This window comes from Schistocerca cancellata, chromosome 1 (genome assembly GCF_023864275.1).
Source record: "Schistocerca cancellata isolate TAMUIC-IGC-003103 chromosome 1, iqSchCanc2.1, whole genome shotgun sequence".
Taxonomy (NCBI): domain Eukaryota; kingdom Metazoa; phylum Arthropoda; class Insecta; order Orthoptera; family Acrididae; genus Schistocerca; species Schistocerca cancellata.
The window spans coordinates 601,162,658-601,180,428 of NC_064626.1; the positions used below are offsets into that span (position 1 = coordinate 601,162,658).

General features: G+C 39.4%; 1 protein-coding gene across 3 annotated transcripts in view; it reads left to right on the top strand.

Moving 5' to 3' along the window:
* The window catches only part of LOC126182312 (helicase domino), a 425,840-nt gene that overhangs the window by 180,728 nt on the left and 227,341 nt on the right, over nt 1-17,771 (top strand). For all 3 annotated transcript variants that reach the window (XM_049924839.1, XM_049924841.1, XM_049924840.1), the window contains 2 exons: nt 2,109-2,407; nt 8,388-8,590. In XM_049924839.1, coding sequence (XP_049780796.1) covers nt 2,109-2,407; nt 8,388-8,590 — 502 coding nt within the window. The remainder of the gene's footprint in view (nt 1-2,108; nt 2,408-8,387; nt 8,591-17,771) is intronic.

The following is a 17,771-nucleotide window of genomic DNA, read 5'->3' on the forward strand; positions in this document are numbered from 1 at the left end:
GTAATTAAAATGTTGACTATGCCTTCTGAGAGCTGACTAATCCTTTCTGTGAGAGTCTGTTAAAATTTTAGAGGTAGCGTCTTAAACTTGAAGTTGCATAACTTTTTACTGTTATCTGTTAAAGTTGTAGAACTTGTGTTGTTCAGTTGAAAAATTTTAATTATTCCTTGTCTGCTCATTTACATTGTGCTCTGCTCATTTACATCATGCTCATATTCTTTATTCACATGTGATGGAGAGTTGCATTTAAGCAGTAGTAAATTATTTGAATTTGTCGTTTCAAAAAAAGTCATGAGTCAGAAAAGTGCAGTTTTACAGGAGAAGGCACAAACTTCCTACACCATAAACAATCTGAGAATTGAAAACTAAACTTACTGGCAGATTAAAACTGCGTGCCGGACCGAGACTCGAACTCGGGACCTTCACCTTTCACGGGCAAGTGCTCTACCAACTGAGCTACCCAAGCATGACTCGCGCCCCGTCCTCAGTTTTACTTCCGCCAGTACCTCGTCTCCTACCTTCCAAACTTTACAGAAGCTCTCCTGGGAAGCATGCAGGACTAGCACTCCTGAAAGAAAGGATATTGCGAAGACATGGCTTAGCCACAGCCTAGGGGATGTTTCTGGAATCTGAGAATTTATTGTTATTTCAATGCCAATAGTTGTCGAATCTTCAAGGACCATGTAGCATTGTGCATTTTCATTTTTAATTTATAGTTTTGCATAAAAGTGGTGCAGCCTCGAGACCACATGAGAAGAAACACAGATGCCAACAAACTGTAAATAATTACTTATTTATGTTAAAAAAAATGGATCCCACTGAAGATGCCTTAGAGTAAGAAAAGTGCAAAATGTGTGTGGGGAAAAATGAAGTACAGTTGCAGCAAGAAAAGGCAATTTTATTTACAAAACAAATGATTCTGGACAATTTCTCTATCTTGGGTGCAGCTGCTGCTTGTATCTACAACATCTTTATGGCAACATCTCTTCTTGGCTCTATTGACAGCTATTATTTTTGCCTACAGTAATTTGCACTTCACAGTTGAAAGTTGTCATTTTTTAAAACATCTCATTGTTTATGATGCCATATCTCGTAAACTGTATGCATACAATGACATACTTCTTTAGGTACATTCAGTGGCATACGTGGATACTGTCTCCGAAATATGTTGCGAATAGAGTCAGTGGCAAAGAAATAATAAATTTAAACATCATTCATGATGCAGCCGTTTTTCACAAATCTCAGTGTTTGTAATGTTATATCTCCTGAACTTGGGTTTTTACCCCAAAGCGTTTGTTGCCTGACAGTAAGAGACATGTGTACCAAGTTCAGTTGAAATTGGTCCAGTGGTTTAAGAGGAGATGTGAAATATACATACACACACAAACACATATATACATCCCTTTTTATAATACATTTGGATTATCGGTTATCAATAAAGTAATAATATTACAACCTAAGGCAGTGTTCTTTTGTCCTTATTGACTCATGGATTACTGTTGACCCTGCAGGTTATATCAGCTTTTTTGAAATTATGTGGATATGATTTCTAGCAATATTACATCTGAGCTCTGCAGATAAAAAACTAACATTTCAGTTTATACTATATCTTCAACTTAAATTACTGTAATTTCTCCCATATCACCTTTATTGCCTATTCATTGTTTTTCCCTCATTTCTCACATTTTGATGCTCCTTTCAATTAAATTTCATATTTTACCATACACTACTGTCCTTTCCCTGTCAACAACACGACCATTACTCTTCTAGCCCACTGTTTTTTTTTCAGTCACTTTTTTCTTGCTTTATTTAAACTTTTCAGGTATGGTTTTAATGCATTTTGTTTTCACTCTTCTTATATGAATTTGTATTTTTGTTTGATTTAATTCTTGTCTATGTAATGGGGATTTTGGTTTCCTGTGAATTTTCTAATTTTAAGCAGTTGTTAAAAATGACTCATCTGTGCATAAACTTTTGATAAAGAAATGGTGATAAATTTCTAATAATCTGAATGCAAATAATATGGATAAAATTGAAATGTGAAGTTTCCAACAATATTGTTTTTGTGGTTGATATTTCATTTCTTTGAATTGTGTGTATTGTTTTAGCCGGAACTGAATAAAAAGCGACATATGAAACGGAGAGAAAAGCTTTGTACGATTAATATGGTCAATCAGAGGCGATGTGCTGCTTGTCCAATCTATGGGTCTGACTTAGTTGAAGCAGTTAGAATTGTCGATCAGCAGTGTACGTCACGTGGATGGAAGAGCAGTGGTTATGTTCATTGCCAACATGCACATAGGCAATGTAACAGACCAGAAGTTTACTGGAACACTACTGAAGCATTAAAGGCTGTGATTCATACAAATACTTCGTATGTTGAAGAACTGAAAGATGCATTTTCAAGGTTAGTTTGTCTTTCTTTTGAAAATTATTTCATGTAAAATTACATTATTGATGTGTAGCCTCATCCAAATCCCATGGGGCAATCAAGTTGAATGCTAGTGACACAGTAAAACTTCATATAGTGGTAATACAAACCACTCACAAGTATGCAGAAAAGACACTATAAAACTGTTATTGTTTTGGACATTTCTTACATTCCAGTAACACATGGCACATGACTTATATTAAACTGCTCTAAAATTCTTTTTGAGAAATACAGCTAATAGCTTCACAAGAACCATTTTTACGTTTCATAGCAGATTTGCTTTTAAACTGTATCGAAACTAGTTGACTTTTTGAACGAATCATGTAATGACACTTTTATGATTATCATGAAATACTATTACGCAATTTCAGTTTTTCTGCTGAGACACAGTTGTCACTGGTGTTTCAGATAATGCTAGATATCATAGCTTAAAGCATCACTTGGCCTCAAAAATTATTTTCGGTATTGGCTTTGAGGTGGTAAACATAGAGGTACTCACTTTTATTTCACAGAAAAATAAGCAATTCTTAGAGCTACAGTAGCAAGTTTACTTGCACTGCTTTTCACATTTTTGAATTTACAGGGTGGACTGTTTTAGTGTCTATTAACACCAACATTTACTTTATAAATATCCCTGTCTTTTCACTTTTTAGTTTTTCTAGTAACTCAGCAAGATCATTATCAAAATAATTGCTAGTGAATTCTGGACTTGCAGCCAACCAAGTAAATAAATCCCTCACAGTTGAAAAGAAAAACAGAGGTTAATTTCACCTTAGGAGAAGTTTTCTTTAACTATATGTGAACAATATACCCACAGTATTTCAATACATCTCTTACTGTTTTCCCTCCTAGCTAACTATTGCAGTATCCTTGACAGTGGAGCAACTGATGGTGGTTGTTTTTAAGTTTAATCAAGTGTAATTTTGATTACTGCCTTTTCCGCTGTTGCACCTCTGGCTTTCAAAATTTTTTCAGTTTTTTCTCCTCTTTGATGTCATCTGTGTCATGTCTCTTCGTTTGAGAGTGTTGTGGTCATCAACTATGAAACTTTGGCATCCTTCCGTGATGTTGGTTCCTCCTTGTAAACTGTTTACATTTGTAAATTTGATTTGCCTTAGTTTAGTGTAGCTATTCCATCACAGAAGCATCCTGAAGGTGTACGACATTTCTGGACATTGCCATAAACTTTGTCAAACAGGAAGCACCAATTCTCTTTAATGATTTGATTCATGCATTACACTTGTGGTAGTTGAAGACTTGCCCAGTCTCAGAGTTATTGTTGATTGCATGTTAAGTATCATTTCCAAACACAGACTGCAGTCATGAAACCTTCACTAATTGCACCAATGAGCATTTAACATCTTTCACCTGTAATACTGAATGATCTCTCATTGTTCCAAAAAACATTTGACTCAGTATTAGATCAAAGCATATTAACAAAATTACAGTCATATGGGGTATGAAATAAAATTTGTGACTGGATTGAGGATTTATTTTGTAGAGAGGATGCACCATGTTACCTAGGGTGAAGAGCCATTAACAGATGAAGTAATTGTGGTCATACCTTGGCCTTGCTGTTCATCTTGTTAGGGATGATGCAGTTACATAAATGAAGTACTATTTGGAAAAAAAAAGGCCGCACAAATATTCAAATGGATCTTAATAAGATTTCAAAGTAAAGCAGAGATTGGCAACCTGTTTCAAATGTTAAGAAATTGACAATTGTGCTCTTCACAAAATCCTATGAGTACAATATCAAGAATTCACATATGGAATCAAATCAACTCATTCAGATACCTAGATATAACAGCCTGGAAGGATGTTAAATAGGATAAATGAAGCGCAATCATAGATAAATCTAATGGCAGTCTTTGATTTGTTGGTAGGATACTGGGAAGGTACAGTTGGTCTAGAATAGAGATTGCTTGTATAACTTAGATTGTTACTCAAATGTATGAGACTCATAGTGGTTATTGAATGTGTTCAAAGAAAGGCAGTTGTGAGTGCTCACAAGTTCATTTGACCCATAGGAGAGTGTCACAGAAATGCTGAAAAACCTACGTTCACAGACACTTGCAGATTAGACACCAACTATACCGTGAAATTCTCCTTACAAAGTTTCAAAAACCTGTATTAAATGGGGAATCTAGGAATATGCTGTTATTTATTAGGCGTCACTCCCACATGTATCAAGAAGACGAGATTAGACTTAACATCAGGGCACACAGAAGCATTTAAGCTTCTACTCATCCTATGCTCCATACATGAATGCAATGGGAAGAAACCATAATGTATGGTACACTTTGGCATGCTGTTCATAATTATTTGCGGAGTGTAGATATAGGTAGCAGGAGTCTCAGTTTGTCAATTTTCACAGATTATTATACTAGGAAAACTTTTGTCATAGCAAACACAGTGAATGAATTACCAAGTTTCTCAAATTCCTACTTGACCTTATGTGCAAACATTATTTATTTTTAGAAAGGACCCCTGTATGGTACTGCCATCCAGCTACATTATATTCCATTCTTTTCAAATTGTCTTTATGAATTTCAGTATTCTGCAACAAAACTTAACCACTTCATAATGTGTCTGTTAAATGTTGTTATCTATAGATGCCTTCATGAAAAGAAAGTCATCTGTATGAGTAAGTAAATTTTCAAAATAGTTTTTTTTTATCTGACTCATTAAAAACCAAGTGATAATCATGTAATGATGGAGTTTCTTTGGTGAATGTAGACTGGGCCAAGTGGAGGTTCTGGCCAGATAGTTACATGTCTGAAGGATGTGTGTGGATAATGTAGTCTGCTGCGCAGCTATGGTCGCTTGTGTGGAATCCTCTATTACAAATATATTTCCAGATCATCAGATTTATGCAAAATATAAACCTCTTTTATTGATCAGCATCTGCATCTATATACACAAGCCACTGTGTGGTGTGTGACAGACAGTACCCTGTAACACTTATTAGTTGATTTCTTTCCTGTTCCATTCCCAGACAGAATGAGGGAAAAATGACACACTATATGCCTCCATATGAGCACTGATTTCTCATATCTTATCTTTGTGGTCCTTAAGTGAAAAATATATTGGTGGCAGTAGGATTGTTCTGCAGTCAGCTTCAAATTCTAGTTCTCTAATTCTCTGTAGTGTTCTTCGAAGAGAACATCACCTTCCCACCATGGATTCCCTCCATAACACTTGCATGTTGTTCGAACATACCAGTAACAAATGTAGCAGGCAACTTCTGAATTGCTTTAATTTCATTCTTTAATCTGACGTGGTGGAAATCTCAAACAGTCAAGCAGTACTCGAGAATAGGTCACACTAGAGTCCTATATGTGGTCTCCTTTACAGATGAACCACACTTTCTGAAAATTCTTGCAATAAACCGAAGTTGACCACTTCTCTACCATAATCCTCACTTGCTCGTGACATTTCATGTTGCTTAGCAATGCTATCCCCAGATATCTAAATGGCGTGACTGTGTCAAGGAGGACACTGCTAATGCTATATCCAAACATAATGTGTTTATTTTGGTTTATTTTTTTGTACTCGTCCACATTAACTTATATTTTCTATGTTTAGAGCCAACTGCCATTTATCAAACCAACTAGAAATTATGTCTATGTCATATTGTGCCATTCTATAGTCACTCATCTTCAACACCTTTGTTTACACCTCAGCATCGTCAGCAAACAGTAGCAAATTACTGGTCATCCAGTCTGCCAGATCATTTATGTATACAGAAAATAATAGCGGTCCTATCGCACTATCCCAGCCACTCCTGGTGATGACCCTTGTCTCCGATAAACACCCACCATCGAGGTTCTATTATTTAAGAAGTCCTTGAGCCACACATATCGGGGAACCTATTCTGTATGCTCAAACCTGTATTAACAATCTGCAGTCTGGTACCGTCTCAAATGCTTTTCAGAAATCTAGGAATATAGAAACTGCCAATTGCCCTTCATCCGTAGTTCATAGTATATCATGTGGGAAAAGGGCAAGCTGTATTTCATGTAAACAGTGCTTTATAAAACAGTGGTGATTCGTGGACATAAGCTTTTCAGTGTCTAGTAAATTTATAACATTCGAACTTGGGACATATTCCAGAATTCTGCAGCAAACCGATATTAAGGATACTGGTCTGTAATTTTGCAGGTCTGTTCCTTTACCCATCTCATATACTGGAGTCACCTACACTTTTTCCCTGTCAGTTGGGACTTTGCACTGTGTGAGAGATTACCAATAAATGCAAGCTAAGGGGCAAATGTCACAGAGTACTCTTTGTAAAACAGAGTTGAGATTCTGTCCCGACATGGTTACTGGTTCTTTTTTCAACACTTTCAGTTGGTTCTCTATGCCAGAGATGCTATTACTGTGTCACACATGACTCTGTGCCATGGTCAAATGATGGTACATTTGTGTTATTCTCCTGCATGAATTATTATTTAAACATGGAATTTAATTTTGCTTTTGTTGTGTATCTTCGGCTGTCACACCAGACTGGTCAATGAGTGACTGGATGGAACTGTTAGACTCACTTAGCAGTTTTATGTAGGACCCGAATTTTCTTGTGTTTTCTGCTAGATCTGTTGCTAAGATGTGAAGATAGATGGTAGTTGTTCTGTGTGTCGTGCGCAGATCTTTTCACTCATGCACAAATCTCTACTAATCTTTGCCTGTTCACTTGCCAATTCTTTTTTGAACCGAGACTGCAACAGTCTTTGCTTTCTCAGCAGTTTTGAATTTCTTTGCTAAACCACTGTGGGTCTTTTCCGTTGTCAGTGCACTTACTAGGCACATACTTGTCCAGAGCATGATTTACAATCTGTATAAAGTTTACCCATAATTCCTCTTGTCCATCATGCCGGTCCTAAATGATTGCAGTTCATTGTCCAAGTTAGGTGCTAACAGCTGCTTATCTGTGCTTTGTAGCAGAAACAATCCTAGACTTCTTGACCGATTTATTAACTTTAATAACCTCAGTAGATTTGATGACATCATGATCTCTAATTCCTGTGTCCTATATTGGCGCTGTTGATGAAGTCCGGCCTCGTTGTAACTATGAGGTCTAAGATATTTCCATTACATGTGGGCTACTGAACTAGCTGCTCAAGACAGACATTTGTCTTAATTTGTTATTGAGTTACTCTTTTTGAAGATCATGTCTGTTCAGTGTAGTCACTGTATTTTGTGCCATAATTCTGTTTGATATGTTGCTAGAACTCTTTGTTATGTCTGCTAAGTTTCTTTGGTCCTTTTCCAAACTGAACATTGCTGTTGCCAGTTATACCTGTATTATGGCTAATTTTTAAATTATTGTTTCTTATGAGAGAGCTTGCCCACCCTGTTCATTTGGTTTTAAAATTAATAATGTTCTTCGATTGTTATTACTAACAAGAGATTTGTTGCCAAGTGACCCTTTTTATTAATTTAAATCCCATCCCAATTTTTCCATTGAACCATTCTAAACTAAGATAGTAGTTACATACAGAAATATTTGTGCATTCTATATTACCTTATGTCAGTTCTTATGTAGTTACCTCACCAACAAATAAATTATTTTCCGTATAATTTGTTTCCATCTTGCAGGACTTCTGCTTCCCTTCACATCTATTCCCCCTCCCCCCACTTGGCATTCCAGGTTACATTACATGCCTCTGTGACTCTCAGTATGTGTTTGAAGATCTGACACAGATCTGTTAAACTTTCCCAGAACATTTTTATGCTAGCAAATAATACCTAACATGTTATGTATTTCTCTCTGGGCTGAACAAAAAAATTAAAAATAAATGAAAATCCTTAGTACTTCTGTATTGCAAAGCGTTGCTATACCCTCACTCCTGGGATGTCAGTTCTAAATATAAGACAAAAGGATTTATGTTAGTGCTTGTCTTATCCTGGAAATGTATTTAATTGCCATTTTTCTTATGAAGAATTTTTTTTGCAGGTTCCTGTTGTTTGTGCCAGCAGTGGCAGCACCTCAGCCAAAATTTCATGTCTCTCACCCCCCACCTTCACGATTGTGGGAAGACAGAAGATTTACAGCTGAACTTCAACGGGAGTTGTCACCTCGTTGTGCATTGTTGTATCCTGTAGTGAGCGCAATGGCAACCCAGTTTCCTGATCCCAGGCTTATTCAGTATGATTGTGGTGAGTAATAATGAAGTATCAGCTGTCTTTTTCCTATATTACTTAGCTGCTCGGGTAATATCTTCATTGATTTAATGTAATACCCTCCCATTATGTTGGTCTTAAGATGAAGTTAATGCACAATTTCTCAGCAACTGCAACTGTTATTTTCAGCACATTAAAATACTTTCATTAAATAGTTTGAAGCTAGCCGTAGGCGGTAATTTTATCAGTCTTCACCACTTAGCTTACTGCTAGTTTTATTTCCTTGCCTCAGAACTACAGATATTTTTTTTAATAATTGTGTGTTACTACATGAAATAAGTTAAAGTCCTGAGCATTACTTCATAAGAGTAGCAGAATATGTGCTTCAAGTCTGTAACCTCCCTATTACACTAAATTTACAAAGTCTTTACAAATCTTCATTGGGGAGGGAATATGTGATGCATTCACTTAATTTGGTGTGGCAGTCATACTACAGGTGCTAGGTACAGTATAGCAAAATCATGAAAAAAGAACTGTATGTGTGATTAATTTATCCAGTCATGACACAAACTTGTATAAGACTCAGAACTAGCAAAATTTATTTTGCGATGTGGGCCTCTACACTAACAATAATCAATATGTGATATTAATGTTAACCTGTAATTAACATAAAATAAGGGAAAGGCAACTCCCTACCTATAGAGAACTGATGTGTGGCGACATGTACCAGGCTTCTGTAGATAAGTTGTTGCCCTTCCCCAAAAGGTCCCTCCTCAAAATTAGGAATCAGTGGGAAAAAAATTGTATGCAGAACACCGTGAGCTACATACTTAACACCCCCACCCCCCATTTTGACTGGTTTGATGCCTTAAGCTGTCTACTGTTTATTCCTGCATTGTGCTAGTCTTTTCACCTCAATATCCTCTATAATCAGTTGTGCATACTCTAGTCTTGGTCCTCCTCTGCTGCTTTTCCCCTCAGCAGTTCCTTCCAACACATATATAAAAACAGTTTCCCTTTTTCAGTTGTGTACAATGTCATCAAAATTCACTTTAGGGGATTTAGAGAAATAAAAACAACTTATATGTGATGTAATTCTTCAGTCCTTCCCAGCAGTCTGTTGACATTCTGATGTGTCGGGTATTCTGCCACATAAAGCATCGTGAATGGGAATTCTGCCGCATATGAGCATTGTTCATGCATGATATTTGACAGTGTTACTTGTTATCTTCATTGTATGCTACCTTACACTCATTGTCGAGTAGAATGGGTCTAGTATTTATAGCTATGGGCTTCCCCCTCCATGGTTGACTCCAGGCATTTTGTCTACATTCTGTTCCCTCTAGCAGCATCCTTAGGCATTACCTCTTCAATCTGGTGTGCCTGCCCACACGCTAGTGTTTCATTTTTGGTCCACTGCAGTTCCAGGTGTTCCCTCTTCGGTCTGGTATGCCAGGCCGAGCACTATTATTTCGTCTTTGGAGCAGTGCACCTGTCTGCACGGCAGCATTCCGTTATCAGTCCAGTTCAGTTCTATGTGGATGATAACCTTCTTGATCTGGCTTCATGATAGGGAGAGATTCAGTGAGTTTCTGAAACATCTAAATACATGCCACCCAAATATTAAGTTCATCTTGAAACTGGAAAAGGATGGCCAGTTGCCATTTCTGGATGTACGTGTCAAAAGGAGAGCTGACGGGTTGTTCGGCCACTGTGTGTACCTACACTTGCTGATTTATATCTGCAAGCCTGGTACTGTCACCACCATGCACATGAGAATGGAGTTCTGCTGACATTGGTTCACAGGACACCCACCTTGTCAGACAAAGATAGTTCAGCAGCAGAAATAGAGCATTTACAATCAGTTTTCTGCAAGAATGGATACATGGCCAAACGGATTTGGAAGGCCCTTCAACCAGCCAGTCCATCACATGATCCAGAAGAAGAGCAAGATGAGGCATAGACTGTGATATACCTGCCCTACGCAGGATCTGTTTCTGCCAAAATCATTAGGTTTCTCAAGAAGCGTAACAGCAAATGTGTGTTTGCTCTACCTTCCAAAATAAGAGGAGTATTGGGAAATGTGGAATGTGACTCGGGGCTATGAAAACCAGGAGTTTATAACAAACCCCACCGTTGTGGCATTTGTACACTGGACAAAGAACTAGAACTGTAGAAAACCAGTCCAAGGAACATCAGACACACCCAACTAAGCAGGCAACTATGTCAGCCATTGCTGAGCACTGTATGGAACTCGGTCATCCAATGAAATATGATGAAATGAAGCTACTGGCACAGACCCCCAGATACTGGGATCTTACAAGAGTGTCTCTATGGAATATAGTGCCCCAAAGCAGGGTTGAGCGGCTACGAGCTAGGATGGTGGGAGCAGGTGATGGAGGTGAGGGGCAATACCAGCACGCTCCAGAGAAAGGCAGCTGTAAATGTGACAAGTCCTTTATTAATGTATTTACGCTGCTTGATACAACTCTCGGTGGCCGGCTGGCCACTGTATTCCACTGGACTGGCTGTCTGCATGCCCTGTGTTGCTGAGGCGGATACTCCACTAAGTATTGATGAGCTGTTATGTAAGCTGGCCGTGTGGTCCCCGCACCAGTGGAATGTATTCGACAATGACACATTTGCTACAGCCCTGGATGACGTCCGGCTGTGTCATGGCAGGGGATGCGTTCTGTGCCAAAACTCCTGTCCTGCGATGGTTGACGATGGCTGGTGTATATGGGGTGCAACCCTGGGCAGGAGTTGGCCGTCCTGCTAGAGCTATCCTGGGATGGCCAACTGCCCTGTGGCATGAAGTCCAGTGAGAGATCTAATCCTTATAGCTGTTGCCCTGACATGGCCTAAAACTGATGACTTTTAGTGACAGGTCCGTCTGGCATCCTCTTCCAACACAGGCCCATCGTAGGGCTGCAAGACTAATTCCATTGCAAAAATGTACAGTGCTCATAGTCAGCAGTAGTGTGCTTGTGGTACATATGTGGCACCACCAGTCACGTACCCTGACACATCACTGCCACTGTCGGTGTGGAATTCTGTCTTGCTCCTTGCTACACTAGTCTGTGCAGCATCACTGAGTTCGCTGCTTCAGCAAAATAACCTGCCTTGCAACATTTTGTTGTTGTTGTTGTTGTGGTGGTCTTCAGTCCAGAGACTGGTTTGATGCAGCTCTCCATGCTACTCTGCAGCTCTATCCTGTGCAAGCTTCATCTCCCAGTACCTACCGCAACCTACATCCTTCTGAATCTGCTTAGTGTATTCATCTCTTGGTCTCCCTCTAATATTTTTACCCTCCATGCTGCCCTCCATTACTAAATTAGACCATGTCCTACCAACTGATCCCTTCTTCTAGTCAAGTTATGCCACAAACTTCTCTTCTCCCCAATTCTATTCAGTACCTCCTCATTAGTTATGTGATCTACCCATCTAATCTTCAGCATTCCTCTGTAGCACCACATTTCGAAAGTTTCTATTCTCTTCTTGTCCAAACTATTTATTGCCCCTGTTTCACTTCCATACATGGCTACACTCCACACAAATACTTCCAGAAATTCCTTCCTGACACTTAAGTCTATACTCAATGTTAACAAATTTCTCTTCTTCAGAAACGCTTTCCTTGCCATTGCCAGTCTACATTTTGTATCCTCTCTACTTTGACCATCATCAGTTATTTTGCTCACCAAACAGCTGAACTCCTTTACTACTTTAAGTGTCTCATTTCCTAATCTTAATTCTATCAGCATCACTCAATTTAATTTGACTACATTCCACTATCCTCGTTTTGCTTTTGTTGACGTTCATCTTATATCCTCCTTTCAAGACACTGTCCATGCCGTTCAACTGCACTTCCAGGTCGTTTACTGTCTCTGATAGAATTACAATGTCATCGGCAGACCTCAAAGTTTTTATTTCTTCTCCATGGATTTTAATACCTACTCCGAATTTTTCTTTTGTTTCTTTTACAGCTTGCTCAATATACAGATCGAAGAACATTGGGGATAGGCTACAACCCTGTCTCACTCCCTTCCCAACCACTGTTTCCCTTTCATGCCCTTCAACTCTTACAAATGCCATCTGGTTTTCTGTACAAACTGTAAATAGCCTATCACTTCCTGTATTTTACCCCTGCCACCCCCCATGAACCATGGACCTTGCCGTTGGTGGGGAGGCTTGCGTGCCTCAGCGATACAGATAGCCGTACCGTAGGTACAACCACAACGGAGGGGTATCTGTTGAGAGGCCAGACAAACGTGTGGTTCCTGAAGAGGGGCAGCAGCCTTTTCAGTAGTTGCAAGGGCAACAGTCTGGATGATTGACTGATCTGGCCTTGTAACAATAACCAAAACGGCCTTGCTGTGCTGGTACTGCGAACGGCTGAAAGCAAGGGGAAACTACGGCCGTAATTTTTCCCGAGGGCATGCAGCTTTACTGTATGATTAAATGATGATGGCGTCCTCTTGGGTAAAATATTCCGGAGGTAAAATAGTCCCCCATTCGGATCTCCGGGCAGGGACTACTCAAGAGGATGTCGTTATCAGGAGAAAGAAAACTGGCGTCCTACGGATCGGAGCGTGGAATGTCAGATCCCTTAATCGGGCAGGTAGGTTAGAAAATTTAAAAAGGGAAATGGATAGATTAAAGTTAGATATAGTGGGAATTAATGAAGTTCGGTGGCAGGAGGAACAAGACTTCCGGTCAGGTGACTACAGGGTTATAAACACAAAGTCAAATAGGGGTAATGCAGGAGTAGGTTTAATAATGAATAGGAAAATAGGAATGCGGGTAAGCTACTACAAACAGCATAGTGAACACATTATTGTGGCCAAGGTAGATACGAAGCCCACACCTACTACAGTAGTACAAGTTTATATGCCAACTAGCTCTGCAGATGACGAAGAAATTGAAGAAATGTGTGATGAAATAAAAGAAATTATTCAGATAGTGAAGGGAGACGAAAATTTAATGGTCATGGGTGACTGGAATTCGAGTGTAGGAAAAGGGAGAGAAGGAAACGTAGTAGGTGAATATGGAATGGGAGTAAGGAATGAAAGAGGAAGCTGCCTGGTAGAATTTTGCACAGAGCACAACTTAATCATAGCTAACACTTGGTTTAAGAATCATGATAGAAGGTTGTATACATGGAAGAACCCTGGAGATACTAAAAGGTATCAGATAGATTATATAATGGTAAGACAGAGATTTAGGAACCAGGTTTTAAATTGTAAGACATTTCCAGGGGCAGATGTGGACTCTGACCACAATCTATTGGTTATGACCTGTAGATTAAAACTGAAGAAACTGCAAAAAAGTGGGAATTTAAGGAGATGGGACCTGGATAAACTGAAAGAACCAGAGGTTGTAGAGTGTTTCAGGGAGAGCATAAGGGAACAATTGACAGGAATGGGGGAAAGAAATACAGTAGAAGAAGAATGGGTAGCTTTGAGGGATGAAGTAGTGAAGGCAGCAGAGGATCAAGTAGGTAAAAAGAAGAGGGCTAGTAGAAATCCTTGGGTAACAGAAGAAATATTGAATTTAATTGATGAAAGGAGAAACTATAAAAATGCAGTAAGTGAAGCAGGCAAAAAGGAATACAAACGTCTCAAAAATGAGATCAACAGGAAGTGCAAAATGGCTAAGCAGGCATGGCTAGAGGACAAATGTAAGGATGTAAAGGCTTATCTCACTAGGGGTAAGATAGATACTGCCTACAGGAAAATTAAAGAGACCTTTGGAGATAAGAGAACCACTTGTATGAACATCAAGAGCTCAGATGGAAACCCAGTTCTAAGCAAAGAAGGGAAAGCAGAAAGGTGGAAGGAGGATATAGAGGGTCTATACAAGGGCGATGTACTTGAGGACAATATTATGGAAATGGAAGAGGATGTAGATGAAGATGAAATGGGAGATACGATACTGCGTGAAGAGTTTGACAGAGCACTGAAAGACCTGAGTCGAAACAAGGCCCCCGGAGTAGACAACATTCCATTGGAACTACTGACGGCCTTGGGAGAGCCAGTCCTGACAAAACTCTACCATCTGGTGAGCAAGATGTATGAAACAGGCGAAATACCCTCAGACTTCAAGAAGAATATAATAATTCCAATCCCAAAGAAAGCAGATGTGGGCAGATGTGAAAATTACCGAACAATCAGTTTAATAAGCCACAGCTGCAAAATACTAACACCAATTCTTTACAGACGAATGGAAAAACTAGTAGAAGCCGACCTCGGGGAAGATCAGTTTGGATTCCGTAGAAATACTGGAACACGTGAGGCAATACTGACCCTACGACTTATCTTAGAAGAAAGATTAAGGAAAGGCAAACCTACGTTTCTAGCATTTGTAGACTTAGAGAAAGCTTTTGACAATGTTGACTGGAATATTCTCTTTCAAATTCTAAAGGTGGCAGGGGTAAAATACAGGGAGCGAAAGGCTATTTACAATTTGTATAGAAGCCAGATGGCAGTTATAAGAGCCGAGGGGCATGAAAGGGAAGCAGTGGTTGGGAAGGGAGTAAGACAGGGTTGTAGCCTCTCCCCGATGCTAATCAATCTGTATATTGAGCAAGCAGTAAAGGAAACAAAAGAAAAATTCGGAGTAGGTATTAAAATCCATGGAGAAGGAATAAAAACGTTAAGGTTCGCCGATGACATTGTAATTCTGTCAGAGACAGCAAAGGACTTGGAAGAGCAGTTGAACGGAATGGATGGTGTCTTGAAGGGAGGATATAAGATGAACATCAACAAAAGCAAAACGAGGATAATGGAATGTAGTCGAATTAAGTCGGGTGATGTTGAGGGTATTAGATTAGGAAATGAGACACTTAAAGTAGTAAAGGAGTTTTGCTATTTGGGGAGCAAAATAACTGATGATGGTCGAAGTAGAGAGGATATAAAATGTAGACTGGCAATGGCAAGGAAAGCGTTTCTGAAGAAGAGAAATTTGTTAACATCGAGTATAGATTTAAGTGTCAGGAAGTCATTTCTGAAAGTATTTGTATGGAGTGTAGCCATGTATGGAAGTGAAACATGGACGGTAAATAGTTTGGACAAGAAGAGAATAGAAGCTTTCGAAATGTGGTGCTACAGAAGAATGCTGAAGATTAGATGGGTAGATCACATAACTAATGAGGAAGTATTGAATAGGATTGGGGAGAAGAGAAGTTTGTGGCACAACTTGACCAGAAGAAGGGATCGGTTGGTAGGACATGTTCTGAGGCATCAAGGGATCACCAATTTAGTATTGGAGGGCAGCGTGGAGGGTAAAAATCGTAGGGGGAGACCAAGAGATGAATACACTAAGCAGATTCAGAAGGATGTAGGTTGCAGTAGGTACTGGGAGATGAAGAAGCTTGCACAGGATAGAGTAGCATGGAGAGCTGCATCAAACCAGTCTCAGGACTGAAGACCACAACAACAACAACTGTCATAATTTGAAAGACAGTATTCCAGTCAACATTGTCAAAAGCTTTCTCTAAGTCTACAAATACTAGAAACGTAGGTTTGCCTTTCCTTAATCTTTCTTCTAAGATAAGTCGTAGGGTCAGTATTGCCTCACGTGTTCCAACATTTCTACGGAATCCAAAGTGATCTTCCCTGATGACCTTCTACCAGTTTTTCCATTTGTCTGTAAGGAATTCACATTAGTATTTTGCAGCTGTGACTTATTTAAACTGATAGTTCGGTAATTTTCACTTCTGTCAACACCTGCTTTCTTTGGGATTGGAATTATTATATTCTTCTTGAAGTCTGAGGGTATTTCACCTGTCTCATACATCTTGCTCACCAGGTGGTAGAGTTTTGTCAGGGCTGGCTCTCCAAAGGCTGTCAGTAGTTCTAATGAAATGTTGTCTACTCCCGGGGCCTTGTTTCGACTTAGGTCATTCAGTGCTGTGTCAAAGTCTTCACGCAGTATCATATCTCCCATTTCATCTCGATTTACATCCTCTTCCATTTCCATAATATTGTCCTCAAGTGCATCGCCCTTGTATAGACCCTCTATATACTCCTTCCACCTTTCTGCTTTTCCTTCTTTGCTTAGAACTGGGTTTCCATCTGAGCTCTTGATATTCATACAAGTGGTTCTCTTTTCTCCAAAGGTCTCTTTAATTTTCCTGGGCCGGCCGGTGTGGCCGTGCTGCTATAGGCGCTTCAGTCTGGAACCACGTGACCGCTGCGGTCGCAGGTTCAAATCATGCCCCGAGCATGGGTGTGTGTGATGTCCTTAGGTTAGTTAGGTTTAAGTAGTTCTAAGTTCTAGGGGACTGATGACCACAGATGTTAAGTCCCATAGTGCTCAGAGCCATTTGAACCATTTTTAATTTTCCTGTAGGCAGTATCTATCTTACCTGTAGTGAGATATGCCTCTAAATCCTTACATTTGTCATGTAGCCATCCCTGCTTGTTTGTATTCCTTTTTGCCTGCTTCATTTACTGCAGTTTTATATTATCTCCTTTCATCAATTAAACTCAATATATCTTCTGTTACCCAAGGATTTCTCCTAGCCCTTGTCTTTTTACTTACTTGATCCTCTGCTGCCTTAACTATTTCATCCCTGAAAGCTACCCATTCTTCTTCTACTGTATTTCTTTCCCGCGTTCCTGTCAGTCGTTCCCTAATGCTCTCCCTGAAACACTCTACAACCCCTAGCTCCGCAGATGACGAAGAAATTGATGAAATGTATGATGAGATAAAAGAAATTATTCAGACAGTGAAGGGAGACAAAAATTTAAGTCATGGGTGACTGGAATTCGATAGTAGGAAAAGGAAGAGAAGGAAAACGCAGTAGGTGAATATGGAATGGGGGTAAGAAATGAAAGAGGAAGCCACGTGGTAGAATTTTGCACAGAGCATCATAACTTAATTGCAGCTAGCACTTGTTTCAAGAATCATGAAAGAAGGTTTTATACATATGGAAGAGGCCTGGAGATACTGGAAGGTTTCAGATAGGTTATGTAATGGTAAGACACAGATTTAGGAACCAGGTTTTAAATTGTAAGACATTCCCAGGGGCAGATGTGGACTCTGACCACAATCTATTGGTTATGATCTGTAGATTAAAACTGAAGAAACTGCAAAAACGTGGGAATTTAAGGAAATGGGACCTGGATAAACTGACAGAACCAGAGGTTGCTGAGAGTTTATATGCCAGCTAGCTCCGCAGATGATGAAGAGATTGATGACATGTGTGATGAGATTA